This window comes from Hyaena hyaena, unplaced genomic scaffold, assembly GCF_003009895.1.
Source record: "Hyaena hyaena isolate Hyena2069 unplaced genomic scaffold, ASM300989v1 scaffold_54, whole genome shotgun sequence".
Lineage (NCBI taxonomy): Eukaryota > Metazoa > Chordata > Mammalia > Carnivora > Hyaenidae > Hyaena > Hyaena hyaena.
Window position 1 is genome coordinate 4,079,821 of NW_024080685.1, and position 16,862 is coordinate 4,096,682.

The window sequence follows — 16,862 nt, forward strand, 5'->3', positions numbered from 1 at the left end:
TCCCATTTTGGCCAGGTTAGAGGCAGTGTGGGGGAACAAGTTATTATAAGTAGGTTGGCCTCTGTTCAGTGATCTAGCGAACGCTGACCAGATGCCACTGATCAAGTGCGTGGTCCTCTCTATTGGAGTTTTACTTCAGGTAGTTCCTTTTTTCAAGTGTTGATAAAACTGATAGGTTCTCAAGTTCTCCTGGCTGACCAACGAAGAGATATGAAACCATCCCAGGGCTAATTATCAATAATAAAAATTATTTTCTGGGGCGCCTGGGTGGCTTAGTCGGTTGAGCGTCCGACTTTCGCTTAGGTCATGATCTCGCGGTTCGCAGGTTCCAGCCCCGCGTCGGGCTCTGTGCTGACTGCCAGCTCAGAGCCTGGAGCCTGTTTCAGAGTCTGTGTCTCCCTCTCTCTCTGGCCCTCCTCTGCTCATGCTGTCTCTCTCTCTCTCTCTCTCTCTCTCTCTCTCTCTCTCTCTCCCTCCCTCCCTCCTAGAAATAAATAAAACATTTTTAAAAAAATTATTTTCTTATCCCAAGCTAGATTGTGGAAAAGAAAAGAACTCGGCCATCTGAACAGATTTGCATTGGTAATGGGCTTTTCATTTTTTTATTCGGTCTTTTAAAAAGTGTTACCTGATTGCAGATACAGACTGCCTTCCTGCTTGCTACAAACGCAGTCTAGTCCGTCTGCTTGAGATTGGCACATGTCTAATGGAGAGGTCTTCTGAATCAGTATTTGCTGAGCTGGAGCAGAAAAAAATGAGCTCATCTTCCCAATATGCTTGGCCAGACCTTTCCCCCCATCAACTGTATCTGCCAAATGAAACTTCCTTCTTAGTTATTGATGGGTTTTTGCCTGTTGGCCCAGCTTATAAGTAAACAGTTCTGGATATCTGAAAAACTAAGTATGGAACTTTCACTGTATTTAAATGCTGTTTCTACACAAAACCTTTTGTTTTGCAGAGGACTGTCTTCTTTCCACCCTGGAGACAGTGTGGATCTCTTTGAAGATCCTTGCATTTGCGTTCTTAAGACCATGGCATTTAGTCCTTGTGACTGATACCTTCTGGCTTTCAGATCAGTCCCTAGCAAGTAGCTGAAACCCCCCTGGCTACTGAAGGGATTTGATGTGTTGATTTTAAAAAGACTAATTGTGAGTCTATATATCCACTCACCTCCCTTTCCAACCTTCCTAACCTGACAAGTAGCTGTACATAAATGAGATCTTTTGGTTGTCAGTGGAACATTGTGTGAAGCACAGATGAAGATCGAACATCTGCCTCAAATCAGTTACCTGGCAGTGCTGTGGGTTGAATGGCATTTTGGTCCATGTAGAAACTTTTCAAAATTACAGCACCTAGTTAGAGGATTCAGAGGCTATTATAATGAGGTTGGTCCCTGTCCCACATTTAAAAAAAAAAAAGTGTGTATGGGGTAGTGCAGGAGAACATTGTTCAAAGAGTTCAGTTTAACCATGCATTCTTTGAACAATGCTTTCAGAGCCGTAAAGGTACCATTCTAGCATTCCTGCCCTCTATTCACCTCCATCCATCCACCTTCTGTACCCTGTCCCTCTCTCCCTTTCCAAACACTTTATTCTCTATACTGTACCAGGCCTACATTAGATGCTGGGGATGTAGCCAAGAACTATGAATTGCACTTGTCTCTGTACTATCTCATGAACACAACAAATTTTTGGAGCAAAAGAAAAGGTAAGCCCTTTCAATGCTAAATTGCTTAAAGACATTGTATTCTGAAAAGCAAAAGCCCTCTCCCCCAGCAAAAGCCCTCTCCCCCACCTTGACCAAACTGCTTTTCAGTGATTGTTTAAGGTCGCCCTTCAGTCTGGAGTATCCTTGTTTCTAGCAAAATACGCTGTTTCTAAGAAATGAGAAACCAGTTCACTGGGCCTGTACTTTTTTTCTACTACCTTACGGTTGTGTAACACATTAAGACCAATTCTGGCATTTGATAGCCTATGAAGATTGTACTTTGTCAAGACAAAGGGAGAGGTTTTTCTCAGTTCTTTAACTCAGAAGTTCCTGGTGACTAAAAATGAGTTGTCAGCTCTGCCCAAGAGTTAACTCAGAAGTTAACTCTTCTTTAACTCAGAAGTTCCTGGTGACTAAAAATGAGTTGTCAGCTCTGCCCAAATTTCTCTGGTAAGATATTCTTGGTTACCTTTTATTATACTTTTTGAATAATAAATGGCTTGCAAGAGAGAGGTCTCTGTCCTACACCTGGGTCTTAAGACAGATTAGTACATCATAGAAACCACTAAACTCATGGTAGGTGAAAGCTTTAATTCCTTGATACAATCTATGCTATTTAAGCCTGTACTTCCATCTTTTCTCTTTTACTGAATTTGGTCAAATCAACTCAAGCCTTGCTGGACTCAAATCCAGCAAGGTTTGGAGAGTTGGCGACTTTCAACTATTCTCAATCACATTTCTAGGTTATTTTGCAGGATTAGACAACTCACAAAAATTAGGGTTAGTTTTGTAAAGCTGGTTTTGTTTTTGGTAGATCTTGTCACAGTCTGCTCCACGTCATGGCAGATTTTGTTGATTTTCCCTCAGTCCCAGATACATAGGTTTCCTGTGCCTTAAGTGATGTGAATTTATAACTCCAGATGATGCTAATGTTTAGCAACAAGAGACAAGTTCAACTGCTCACTCCCCTACAGTAAGCCCAAGGAACTCAATTTCTCCCACATTCTTAAAAAGATGTTTTATTTTCCTCCAGGCACCATCTAGTGGCCAAAGCTCAAACCATTATTTAATATCAGGCATAGGAGACATTCCCCTAACAATGTAAAGACTAGTTTCAAGAATTTTGGAGGTAACCATCACATTAGATAAAGGTTCGTGTTATGAAATATAAAGGGTAAAGGTTTGAGTTGGAAATTGAGCCTTATTGAAAATTCTTAGCTCTGTGGCATTAGATAATTCTCTAACCCTCAACTTGCTAATGCACAACAGAGGTATGAATTTTCTGGATGGTAGTGAGACCATTTGGCAGTCTCTCCCCTTTCCAGTTGAAAATGTACCTTTAGGATTTAGATAAGCCCCTTACCGTGATGGCCAAGCGTCAGCAGTCACGTTAAGTGAAAGGCCAGTGTTGCTCCGGGCAGTAATGCTCAGCCATGACTGAGTTTCTTACTTCAGAACTCCAGAGTAAGTTAGGAAGCTTGAAAATCCAGGTATGTAGAGTGCAGAGGACATACACATGTTTCTATACATAAGAAAAGAAATCGTACTTGGGGGACAGACACCAATGTCTTAATTCCCCCAACAGTGGAAATGTTAAGTCCCGTTTCACCAGCTCAACTGAGTGAAGAGCTATGCTCTAGCTTCCTTCAAGCCAAAGGCAGTGTCAGCAACGCTCCTGGCAAATTGGTTTTACCTTTTTATTGGCATTTGGGAGCACTCCCCATTCCCAGCTGTCTCCCTCCCCCACATTAACCCATCATCTGTAGAAAAATAATATTCTCTACAGATAACCTTATAGAAGTCTTGCAAATTGAAAGATATTTAGCTTCTTTGCTATAGTCTGATCTTCAAGAGGGAGAGCATTTTTCCTTTTTCTGTTAAACGGAAGATTGAATAACAATTTATACCCATCAAGTTTATTCCCTTGCCTTTGTGGAGGCTTCATGGAATGATAGTTTTTCTAACCATCCGGAGACACCAATTACCCATAAAGCTCAAGTTTCCAAATACTGAAAGAAAATAATTTGTGATGTGATGCCAACATTTAAGACAAGTAACTTGAGACAGATTAGTGAGCAGGAACATATTCGATGAAAAGTTCCATGCTGTTCAAGAATATTGTGCTTTTTCTGTCTCAATCCATGAGTTCAGGGTTCTCAGAGCCAAGAACCCATGGTAGCTCAGGTCTCTGAACAGTGAACTGAAAGGGTGCTCAGGAAGGTCTGGTCCCCTTAAGTACCATCCTTTAATTGATATGGGTCAAATAAGCTGTGAGGCACAAGAGGTAGCAAACCAACCACTCCAACTCAGTTTCCCATAAAAACAGTACCATGTTCTGGGGCACCTGGGTGGCTCAGTCAGTTAAGCATCTGACTTAGGCTGAGGTCATGATCTCTCAGTTCACAAGTTCAAGCCCCACATTGGGCTCTGTGCTGACAGCTCAGAGCCTGGACTCTGCTTGAGATTCTGTGTGTGTTTCTCGCTGCTCCTCCCCTGCTCATTTGCTCTCAAAAATAATTTAAAAAAAATTTTTTAAAAAACAAGATCGTGTTCCAAACTTAGTTTTTGCTAAGATTAGAAAACCTCAGTCAACTAATTAAAATCTTATTGTCCTCTTATATTCAATCTGTAGTGGCTGGACTATACGTATTCTGATGTTAGACTCAATTTCATCCCTAACTTGAACATCTGTTAAAAGGAGGTAGGGGGATTAAGTGCCATGATTAACATGTGTACTTGTAAATTTCTTAGAGCTCCCACAATGCAGGAGAATTAAGAAACAGACCAGATGAAAATTAAGGTTAGTGTGGTTTTTTAAAATGTGTATCTACAAAGCCCATCTCTAGCTATCTTCACCCATAAACAGTTCATTTCTTCTTTTAATCTTTCCTCCCATTACCTGTACTTACACGGAAGTAAAAGTTTCCCATTTGAATGGATTGTAAGGTTGTAAGTAGGTCAGCAGTCAACCTTAGCACAGTAATTTCAAAAAAGACTAATGACCTAAGAATTTTCTGGCTCTGCAAAAACGGAACGAAACCAGCGGGCTAAAAATGATGTCATGTAGACATGGGTCTAACCTGCTCTAACAAACCATTCCATCAAACAAAAATTTACTATTTGGAAGGTGAGGGGGGGAAAAATTATGTCAAAACCTACATTCCTCAGTCACATTTAAATCCCCTTTTCCTCATGTTTTATTTCCTGTGAGCATATACTTGGGATTTTTATCATTTCTATAGTTGAAATGGCAGTGTTTAAGTAATCAGAAACTTGTACCTCTTCACAAGCAGAAAAAAAAGTTAAAGATACAAAGGTGAAGGACAACTTTTATTGCTACCAGAGGCTTTTATCATCAGCACATGGTTTTGACCGCAGTACCTTCTTCAGACTGCACAGGGAGCTGTGAATCCAGAAGACATTAAGAGAAATACAGGGAGGGTGAATAACTTTCATCAAGAAAATCCTAATAGCTGAACATAAATCTAGGGTACTGAATTCAGTTATCACATGTTACAGACCCAAATCATAGAGCTGCCCCAACATCTAGACAGTCTCTCCTACTGATTACAAATGAATGAAAACAGATCAGTTACCAAAAAAAAAAAAAAACAAACAAAAAACTTAGTTGTTACACGTTTCTTTGGTGAGCACCTGGGTACATTAACTTTATCACAAATTCTTTTATACAAATGTCAAAAATGCTTTCAACAAATCTAAGCATATCTTAATTACATGCCACTTTTAAGCTTCAATTTGAGAAACAAAAATAAAAATGATAATTTTGTTTCCAAACTGCAGGAATTGAAATGAGAAACACAAAATCAATGTGGTAATGTCAGTCCTTTTTCTATTACCACCTCATTCATATGGGGCAATTTTAAAGTACCCTTTTTGGATTAATTTGAATCATGGATCAAACATGGCTGTCACACTGAAATAATTTACTTACTAAATTGCTAAAAAATAATTTTGAGGATTTCCTAACCGGTGGAAGTCAGGCTACAGATCAACATGCATAAAGTTCATTAAGTATTCAATAAACAAGCAAGCAAAAATGAGGAAAATTAAATCAGGATGCTGGTGACAGAGTGTGTGGTGAATTTTGGAACTTAAAACACTGAATTTCTGACACGGGGTCAATCTCCATTCCATTTTAGTAGAGAAAAGGATGGAACTGACAAACACTACAAAAATTTAACTTAAAAAATTGATCTTTTTTGAATTTTCTAATTTTTGGTCTTTATAATCAACATTATTTAAGCATTTAATCTGCCACACAAGTAAACTGGTTTTTTTTTCTGGCTCACTTCAAATTGGCCTGATAAGGTATATACCTTTATAGAACCTTTCCTGGTTTTCCATGTTCCTGTCCCAGAGTAGTCTACCTTGGTTTGCAATTGAAGGTAACACTTGAAGCTACATGACAGAAACTGGCTGCAAAGGTGGACAAGGAGAAGCATGTCCCTCTTGCCTTGATAGGTCAGTGCCACATACAGAACCCACATTTTCTGAGACATTATCTTCATTATAGAGCCGTTTGATTCCATCATAGAAGTCATCCACTTCCATTTCCTCTACTTTGCGTTTAGCAGAGGTATGCTTGCACCCACTGGCAGCGGGGAGATGATGGTAGAAGGCTGCTGCACCTCTGACTGGCACTTCTGGTTTGCTGTTGTCCTTGGAGAAATCTAAATCTGGGCCTGGGACAGAGGAGGGATGTAATCTGAACACTCCTTTGTCACAGGTCACCAGGGTGTGCTTGAGGGGACGGTAGACATAAACGGAATTCAGAGGCAGGGAAGACTGCAGAGAAGAGAGGTGATGTGCCACAAGCTCCCGACAGTGGATCAGCTGGGAGCTAGCCATCTGGGCCAGGAAGGAAAAAAACAAAGGTGGATCATTTAATTAATATGTTGGCAACTTTTACTCACTGTGCCCTCTGTCCTCCCCAGCTTTCTCTTTCCCACATCTTCTACCTGAAATCCAGCAACTCCTCCAGTCTACCCATCATCTTCTTTGGAATTATCTCCAAATCTGTACTTCTAATGGAAGTCTCTTTGGAACTTTAATTCTGTAACTGCAATTATATGCTGAACATCTTCATGAAAACAGAAACTACTCGCTTTTGTTCACTGTATATATCCAATGGCTACTCTTGTTCAGTGTATTCCTACTGTCTACAGGGCCCTTCACTCCACTCTCTTTGCCACTTCTAATCTCTTGATGAAGACCAAAGTACAGATAAACACAAAATTCATTAAAAGTTTAAGGAAAAAACCAGAGGCACAAAAAATTTTAAGGGATGGGGAAGATCATCTGGCTAAGGATTTAGAACAATTTAAGTATTTTGTTTTGTTTTTACAATAGCAAATGAGAACTTTTGGCATTATATTTTTGTAGAAATTAGCAGGCTTGACAACATTAAGAAGAAATATTTCTAATTTGGGGTTTGACTAACTCCTCCTTATCCTGAAGGATAGTCCAGGTATCCTTTCTGAAGCTACCCTTGACTCCTCCTTGCCACCACACACCCAGACCCCAGGGCCGTCTATATCTATTTCAACCTGTCACCATACTCAAACCACTCTATTAAAATACTCTACTCAACCACTTACCTTTTCCATTACAGATTAGAAGCCCCCAAAAGGCAGGCACTGTAGCATATTCATTTTTATTCCCAAAGTTTCTTTTCTAGCACAGGTACTATATATAAGAGGCTTTCAAGGAGTCCAGTTAGTCTCTCTCTCCTACATTCCCTATAATCATAGCTCTAGTTAAAATAATCTTCATATGGGCAACATACATTTCTTCCCCTATTCAAATATTTCAGTGGCACCCCAATGCCTACCAGAAATAAGCTAACCTCTTTAAGCTTGGTATAAAGGCTCTCTACAATCTGACCCCATCCCTTCTTTTCAGCCTTATTTCCTGACTTATCCCAATTTAGGCTCTCCATTTGTACCAAACAGGCCTGCTTTCTCTATTCTGTGTAAATGTTGTCCTTTCTTTATCCTTGCTCATCCTGTTTCTACCTGTTAAAACTGGATTACCAATTCCTTCCAGCTCTGGCTAACTGCCACCCTCCAGGAAGCCTATTTAAACTACTGACTATCGGAGTCACTTTCTAGTCTTGTGTATTTTACAAGTATTTTCAGACATTTCTTAACCACATTTTATTTATACCTATATAACCTTCAGTACACAGCATGACTATGTGAAATACATACAAGAAAATAAAATAATATGATCTGCAATAATAACAAACATATTTGGTCACAAGACTATTTTTACCTCTAAGAATATTCATTACTTGTTACCCAGGAAAGTATCAGTGGAAAGAAGAATGAACAGCAGGTATTATCACAATACAAATGTTAAAATGCCTAAAATTGTCAGAAATAATACACAAAAATGACCATTTTTAGTATCTACCATTTTGTTCACTAAATTTCTTCTTAGTTTAAAAGACACTAGATAGCACCTTAAGGGCAAAATACTATTAACTAGTCTTAGAATTTCTTTTCTTCCCTTAAAGATAGTCCCCAGCTATTAAGCTTACAACTGTAGGCTAAGGCTTATCATGTCTCAGGGATGCAGAACAAGCTGAGTCACGCTAAGAATAGTGGAACAAAAAACACAGAAAAGGGACAGGGCTTTAAGAGTTCTTTAAAGAGAGAGGTACCCTAGTCAGTACTTCAAGAAGCCCACAAAAAGGAGGTGACAGAAATTGGGAAGTGAAAAATGGGCTATAGTCTAAAATAAAACTGTTCTTTAGCACATGACTAATACTCAGGGGCCTACAGAACTATAAGTATCACAAATATTCTAATGCCTTGGTCATGTGGCATAATACCACAGCAGAACCCTGAGAAGTGGAGTACATATAGATAACATTGGTTTGAAAAAAGACATGTATTCCAAGTAAAATGAAGACTATGCCACTAAAATCTTTCTCTGTGAAAATAGTAATAGAATTTAACAGAAAGTTATACAGTTGACCCTTGAACAACATGGCGTGGTTAGGGGCACCAACCCCCACAGTCAAAAATCTGCATCTAACTTTCAACTCCCCAAAAACTTTATTAACAGCCTACTATTGACCAAAAAAGCCTTAGCAATAACAGTCGATTAACACATATTTTGTGTATTTATTATACACTTACAATAATGATAGAGAAGAGAAAATGTTAAAGAAGTCATAAGTCCTACATTTACAAGAGCATACTGTAAAAAAATCCATTTATAACTGGATCCATGAAATTCAAACCCATGCTGTTCAAGAGTCAACTGTATTTTAGAAAATGACAGAGCTAGAAAGACATTATTCAAACCAATACCATCTATATGAACTCTATTTCCATCCAACTAAATCCTTTTTCCAGGATAACATATCAAAAGAAATTCCTTCTAATCTAATCTACTTGAATTTGTTCTAAGTAAACCAATCAAGTATACCCTTGTTGAGATCCAGTAGGGGAAACAAAACAAGCACATAAACTGGAGTTACACAACTTCAGACACCAGACAACAAGTCCTCTAATGAAATTGTTTTAAAGTGTGTTAAAGTGAAATCATTCTAATTGCAGGATATTAAAGGAACACTTATTGTTATTTTTCGTGACTATGTTGCCAGATTTCAAATAATGGTAACTATTTTTAAGTATCCCTTGGTAGGGAAACAAACACAACTGTAATGTAGCTCACCAAGGAAGGTGGGCCAAATAGCACTGAAAGTTTATAGGGCAGACATCCAGAGAGGTTACTGGTGGGAAGGGGGCACCGAATACCATCACATACATTATAGGTTCTGATGGATCCATATTTGGTGGACAGCATGAAGAACTGAAATTACCTGCTGCAGAGTCTGACCTTAGGCACTTTCAAGAAGAACTGGGAGACCCTGGTGGAGAAGGCCTGCTTCTTTAACTCTCTACTCTAATTTAAAAACAATCTTTTAATGTTTATTTTTGAGAGATAGAAAGAGAGAGAGGAAGACACAGAATCTGAAGCAGGCTCCAGGCCCTGAGCTGTCAGCACAGAGTCTGACACCAGGGTCAAACCCATGAACCATGAAATCATAACCCAAGCTGAAGCTGGACACTCAACCAACCACCCAGGTGCCCTGTAACTACCTACTATTGTCTTAAACCACACCACAGCAGGGAACATCTTACTGTGACTACTGCTTGGCTAGGGACTAGGGAGACAACCACACTCATTCAGCAGAGTTAACATCCTGAGATTCTCAAGGTGGGCCACATCAGTCAGAAAGAGAAGGATGGGAGTACAGCTACAAAAGTAGAGCAATGAAAAAAGGGGTAAGAGAAAGAGCTTTAGCCATCTCAAAATGGTGACCAACAGGAGCTAAAAGGCAGGGGTGGTCAACTAGGAGGGAAGCTTGCCTTTCAAACCAGGGAAATTTTGAACTCCGGACGGAACAGAGCCAGAGCCAGTGACCCCCTCACAGCATGAGGTATCTATGAGGAAATCGGCAGTCCTCTCAAACCAGGAGACTGGAAACCATGTCAGAAGTAATTCTGGCATGATCTCACAATTACACTACAAAAATTTCCTGTACTAAAACCAAGAATCCAGGAGGAATATTTACCACACATCTAATTACACAGATATTAGACCTGATATTCCTACCTAAACAGAAGTGATCTTAAAAGACAGCACTGAGCCTTAAAGAATCCGGATCCACCAGGTTTCGGCCACGTATGTTGGCTATGAGTCCCAGTTGGTTTTAGAGAACTGTTAAGACCAAGCATCAAAGTCTCAAATGCTGTGACATTGTTTTTACCTTCTTCATTAATTTGAATACTCCATGGGACAGAGACCTTTTTTTGGGGGTGTTTTTTTTGTTGTTGTTTTTTTACAACCACTGTATTCCCAATGCCTGGATCGCAGATTTTCCAGTAAAAGTTTGTGGAATATAATTATTTATATAAGAGAATTAAACACTGGTTTTCAAACTATGTCCAAACCACATGCAGAAGGGAAGAGGCCACGTTAAGACTCTGCATCCAATTGGTCTCTGCCCCAAATTCACATTACAAAGAAATACTTTCCTACTTTATATCCTGGGACAGTGTGTTTACAAGATTTTGCTGGAGTCAAGGAAAGGATTCCAGTTCTAAAAGAAATTCTTAAAACCACTGCACTAAATCTTTAAGGTTTGTATGGAAAAAGCATTGGTCCTTTACTAAGTAGTCTCTGTCAAAGTCCCAAGTTCCCTGAACTGCAGATTTAAAATAAAAGAGTTGAATGAAATGATTTCTAAGAAGATTCCTTCAAATTCCAAATCTACAATACTCCTTCAATTAAAAAGGAACAAGTTTCAGTAAACATTTTCTTAACACAAAACACCAGAAGACTTATGAAAGAGAATAAGCATATTCTCCAGTGTTTTTTAAAAACTCTCAAAGCGACAGAATATACATGCTATTTATTAACATTCTTATTATTTAAGCTTCAAAATCCGTCTTTTCTTTGTGACAGTAACACTTCATACAGCAGCTTTTCTCTGTACTAGCTTTGGGAACTGGCACAGAGATCAAGTCAGAGCATTTAAAGATGTCATTTGTCCCAATAAAAAATAAAAATAAAAAATGAAACGTAGAGGGTTTCTATTAATGTCCCATACCCACTTTCACAGTCTAATGTAAATGATTAACATTCAACTTCACTTTCCAACACAGTAGATTAGCAAAGTAAATTTCCCATGCCACACTATTCTCTTCTATGGCGGTTTGTGATAGTTTCTAAAAATTCTCACTAAATAGCAACTATCTCCTAGAATCTACTTTCACTCTAGCATTCATTTCAATGGAAAGAAATACTTCTCAATTATAACAATCTAAGATGTGCTATTAAAAGAACATCTTGGAGTTCCTGGGTGGCTCAATCAGTTAAGCATCTAACTTCAGCTCAGGTCATGATCTCACAGTCCATGGTTTGAACCCCACATTGGGCTCTGTGCTGACAGCTCAGAGCCTGGAGCCTGCTTCAGATACTGTGTGTCCCTCTCTCTCTGCCCCTCTCCTGCTCATGCTCTGTCTCTCTGTCTCTCTCAAAAATAAACAAACATTAAAAAAAAAAAAAAAGAAAAAAACAATGTATCTTTCCAGTAAAGGAGAAACAGCCTATATCAGAACTAACATCATATGCCTATCTATCCCAGGGATTTGAACAAGCTGAGCCATGCTAAGAACTGGAAAAAAAGCACACAGAAGAGGAATGGGCCTCTAGCTAATATACTGAATTGATCATCAACCTTTTATGAAAAGATCCTCAATCCTTCTCTGCACACAGACTATGGCCTAAAATTCTCAGAGCTAAAATGTAGCACTGAGGTATTTCTAGGTCTGCTAACGTTTACAGTTCATACCTGAGATCAATTACAAGCATCTTACAAAACACCAACTTAGTGTATTACTCTTGTTTTTCCTTTATAGTATTCTAAGTTTTATTAGTTCAATAACTGCAGCTCTTTGCTAAAACTAGTTTTTTTAATTATAAAATATAATTACTTTAGCTCAGAATTTAAGTCTTTTCTCTAAATAAAATCCAATAAAATATATCAGAATAATTACCACCAAAAAAGAATAAATAAGGGCATGTAAAAGGAAAATAAATTCCTAAGTCTTTTATGGACTCAGTAGGCAGAGGAGTATGGTTTGCAGATTTAAACTTTACGTTCTATTTGGTGACATGAATAGAATCAGTAAAATTAATCAAAGAGGTTGCTAACATACAGCACCATTACTAACTATCCATTTGAGAATTTTCTCCATTAGAACTCTCACAGTTTATATAGATAGTTGACAAAAAAATTTAACTGGCCTGTAAAATTTTATACCAATTTGCAGACAGAAGTGATGGACTAATCTTTAGGCAATAATAGGAAGTACCAGGACAAAACCTCTTTCAGAAAGTTAGCTTCTAGTTGCTATAAAGTCTAGTACAAATACTTCACTTTCTAGCCAATAATCAATTATTTGCTTGTCTTAAAAACAACTTCTTGCCATTTATGTTTTTGTTTTATCTTTTACAAAATAAGCAAAGTACAGAAGTACTATGATGAAACCTACAAATGTAGCTAGGAAGGTTCTTCATACAAAACTAAAGGACAATATGTTACAGAGAATCTTATTAATTTGTCAAGATTCTTAAAAATTTTAAGTAACCTAGAAGCGCTTGAAAAGAAGCAAAAAAGAAAAAAATACTATCTAACCTTTACAAGAGAAAAAAGTTCACCCAGCCCGTAAGTTTAAAGTGTGTATTACTTTACTCTTGTCTCCTCTTAAAAGCAGTCTGCCATTATAAGATTAGAAATGTCTTTTAGTTTTATAATCATCTAGCAACCCTACTATCCCAATGAGAGATGAACTTAAAATGAACGCTTAATTTGATTGACACCTACCTGTGCTTTCTGAAGCAGTTCAATTGTAAGAGGAAGCCAATCAGGAATGAGTTTCTCCATTTCCAAACTAATCATGGCCAGAGCAAGCATAGATCCTTTGAATTGCAGAAGTTGGTTGCAGGCCATACAGTGAAGGAGTTGCTTGGTAAGGACTGCCAAATGTTGAGATGGGCTCAGTTTGGGCAAACTGAAAAGTAACTGAGGCCTAGCTGACACTGCAATGGCGTGGAACTGAAAAAAATCAGAAGAATATCATACTAGTTTTACTTAAAGTTTTAGGTAAATTATGCACAGAAACTGATGTAACCTCAGGTATTACTCAATTCTTAAGTTTGTAGTTTTAGCTTCATGTAATTTGACATATATGCTAAATTCTCATTTTTCCCTGGTTAACTGTAGTCATTTTTCTTTTCCTAAAAAAATCACAACCAAAAAAATGAGTGAGCAATCTATTTTCTAAGTTACTAAAATAAGACTACATATTCAAATAAAAATCTGAGAGAATCAGGTATATTTACAATGTGAAGAAAATCCAATGGTGTAGCTGTGTGAAGATCCCAATTCAATTTATCCAGAATAATTCTCTCCATCCTCAGAATTTCAGATGAAGAACATCCACAGAAACTGTCTCTTGCCAACACCTTCAGTACTGGAATTCTCTACCCAAGGCAAAGGGAACAGGGCAGGGTGAAGAGGACAGAAAAAATTAACTAATTTTCAATTTTTCTTCAGGTAAATAGAAAGCAAGCTAATAAATGGAGAGAAATTTTCAAGAAAGAGACATAACTAATCTTTAAAGGAAAATATTTACCTCATCCTCCTCAACAGTCTTGGCAGCTAGGAAAAAACAGCTGATTGCAATACAACTCAAGTATTTTGGGTGGGCCTAAAATTTTGAAGAGGGGGGAAAAAAGCAACTTCAGTGATTTTTCAAAAAGTTGTAAGAATTACAAAAAAAAAAAACTAGATAGATATGCAGGTGAGACAGTATGCACAAAAGTCTAAGGAATAATTAATCTGAGTCCCACCCACTGTTTTCTAAGACCAGGATCAACTTTTAACTTCACAACCCTAGCCATATTATATTCTATGAAAATATTATACTGCATTGCTAAAAATTCAACCAATGCTAGTTAGCCAAAGATAAATTTCTATCTACCAAAGAAGAATTTAATTTTATAAGATAATTTTTTATTTAATAAAATTCCAAAAATTAACAATCTCTTTGTACATGTGGGGTTTTTTTAAGCTAATTTTACTCTCTTTACCTGTCGTATCAGTAATATTAACATACTACATGTTAGAATTGAAGAGAAAGAAGACAATAAAAAAAAAGACTATAAACATATTCCAAATGCTTTAAAAAATTATAGGTTAGCAGATGACTAGAAATTTTCTAATTAAGTGTCCATGAAAACCAGTGTGTGTGTGTGTGTGTGTCTATATATATATATATATATATATATATCCACATATATATCCAAGTTCCATGTGAATGAAAGGTTCCTAAATACATACACAATCAATTAGTACGGTACACACAGGAGGACTTGAATTTGCCTGTTTTCCTGATCTATGATAAGGTAGGTCTACCTTTTACCTTTTTGGTAGAATAAGAATTTGCCAAACCCAGCATCAGAATAATCCAGTTTTAAATAACCGGAACAATTAAGTCCAATTATACTGAATGACACAGAAGTTACGTAACACAAAGAAAACCTGTTTTGACTTTTATTTTATACTTAAATATTACATTCCTGTGAAATTGGGGAAACCTTCAGGTGACCTGATGTAGCACTGATAAATTTATTTAATAAACATGCTTTAGTGTATGTGGCATACTGTCTAGAACCTTCTAATCCTCTGCCTACATGAAAAATAACAGCTGATTTAATACCATCAATATTTTTAGGCAATCATTAATATTAATCAGAACATTATGACTTAGAAAGCACTTCCAAAAATATAGTCATGTCTGTCTCAGAAGTTAAGGGACATCACACAAATGTTATAGGAAGTGAAGGCAGATCTTGTAGCTAAGACCATTTTCCAGGCTCCCTTATTTCCCCAAGTATACAACAGATCAAATCCTTGAGGGAATCAGAGTTCACTACAAAGAGCCCAACAGCTAACAAGTTTAGGTTAGGTAATGCAACCCCTAAATCAAGGGCACCAATAAATTTTATAATAAGAAGAATCCCAAAAGCAAGGGTAATTTTTTTTTTTTTTTTTAACAGTTCTCACTCCTAGATGTACATCAGAATCATCTGTTTCTTTAAATACAAACATCCAGATCTCACCAACTAGAGACCCAGATTCGGAAGCTAAATAGGGCTCAGGGTCCATACTTGTTTAAAGAATTTAAATTTATTTAAGTAATCTCTACACCCAAAGTAGGGCTTCAAACTCATGACCCCAAGATCAAGAGCTGCACACTCTCTGACTGAGTCAGCTAAGTGCCCCATCAGGGTCCATACTTTTCAAGAGCTACATAGCATTTTCTTCTGCACAGCTAGGACTGAGGCTCCATTCATTGCTGCAGCCTTGTATGGTCTGCTTCTATTTAAAATATGAATACATTTTAGATATTTCAATACAGATTAACCATAAGAGAATCTTATGCTAATAATATGACAGGATCCATTAAATAAGAAACATGAAAATACTGAGTTTATACTTGGCAACATTCTCTGATGCAGAAATTTCCCCAAATTTGTTTAAAATGTTCAATAATAAGGTAAGAATCTTTTCTGTGACAGAAGCTACAATAAGGTTATTAATAATTTGTGAAGAACATAAAAATCAAGGAAGGACACTATCTTTCTCTGTGTAAGGGAGGTTAGCTACTGTAAGGGTACTGGGAAGGGGGACTGATAAGGAGATAAAAGTAGACATCTCAGATTACCTAAATTTCAGGCAATTAGTATCATTATAATTAAAAATTAAGTCTGTACTTTAAGTCTCTTAAGAGTACAAGTGTGAAACATAAAAAGGTAACTGAGTGGCCATCCAAGTTCTTCCACTCCATGATTCTTTGGCTTCTAATTTTTATAACAACAACGTGTACAGCTTCTGGGCACTGAATTCGTAGTTCCCCCAGCTTACATATTCCTAGGCATACAAATGACAAGTGATTTACTCTTCTACTTTTTCATGCCTTGCCATCAAATAAATGCTGGATTTCTGATTTAAATCCATTGAGGGCCTTACTATGCCCAATTTCACATGATATAACCAATGATATATTACACCAACAGGGACAATATAAAACTTCATGTATTTTTGTATGCTATCATTTAACAAAAAGATACCAAAATTATTGATGTTGTTCATCTTGTTATACTCCAAATGTATGCCTCTAGACGATATTTATATATTTTCAAAACACTACACAATATGGATATTCAATAAAGAAAAAAATGTCCAATAGCCTCGTACTTTTCGAGTCCAGTTCACTGTCCACATCTAGTACACCAATGTGTTAAAAGAGGACATTCTGCTGATGATATATGGTTTGTATTTAAAATCAGGAAATCAAAAATTTCACAGGTTAATTATGAATATTTGCAGAAAAAAGAAAATTACAAAATACAATTAGAAACATTTCCAAAAATTTAAAGCAATGGCAAAAAACATCATGTCTTCTTAATAGGCATATATATCATGTTCAGGAAGGTTTTCCACTCTTTTTCACTTTCTAGAATGTTTACTAATTGCTGCTGGTTTA

General features: G+C 37.2%; 1 protein-coding gene across 3 annotated transcripts in view; it reads right to left on the minus strand.

Moving 5' to 3' along the window:
- Window positions 1-5,016: 5,016 nt before the first annotated feature.
- CCNI (cyclin I) overlaps window positions 5,017-16,862 on the minus strand; it is a 35,929-nt gene continuing 24,083 nt past the window's right edge. For all 3 annotated transcript variants that reach the window (XM_039230966.1, XM_039230964.1, XM_039230965.1), the window contains 4 exons: window positions 13,947-14,021; window positions 13,654-13,794; window positions 13,136-13,366; window positions 5,017-6,576 (listed from right to left, as the gene is read on the minus strand). In XM_039230966.1, the coding sequence (XP_039086897.1) occupies window positions 6,127-6,576; window positions 13,136-13,366; window positions 13,654-13,794; window positions 13,947-14,021 (897 nt within the window). In that variant the 3' untranslated portion in view covers window positions 5,017-6,126. The remainder of the gene's footprint in view (window positions 6,577-13,135; window positions 13,367-13,653; window positions 13,795-13,946; window positions 14,022-16,862) is intronic.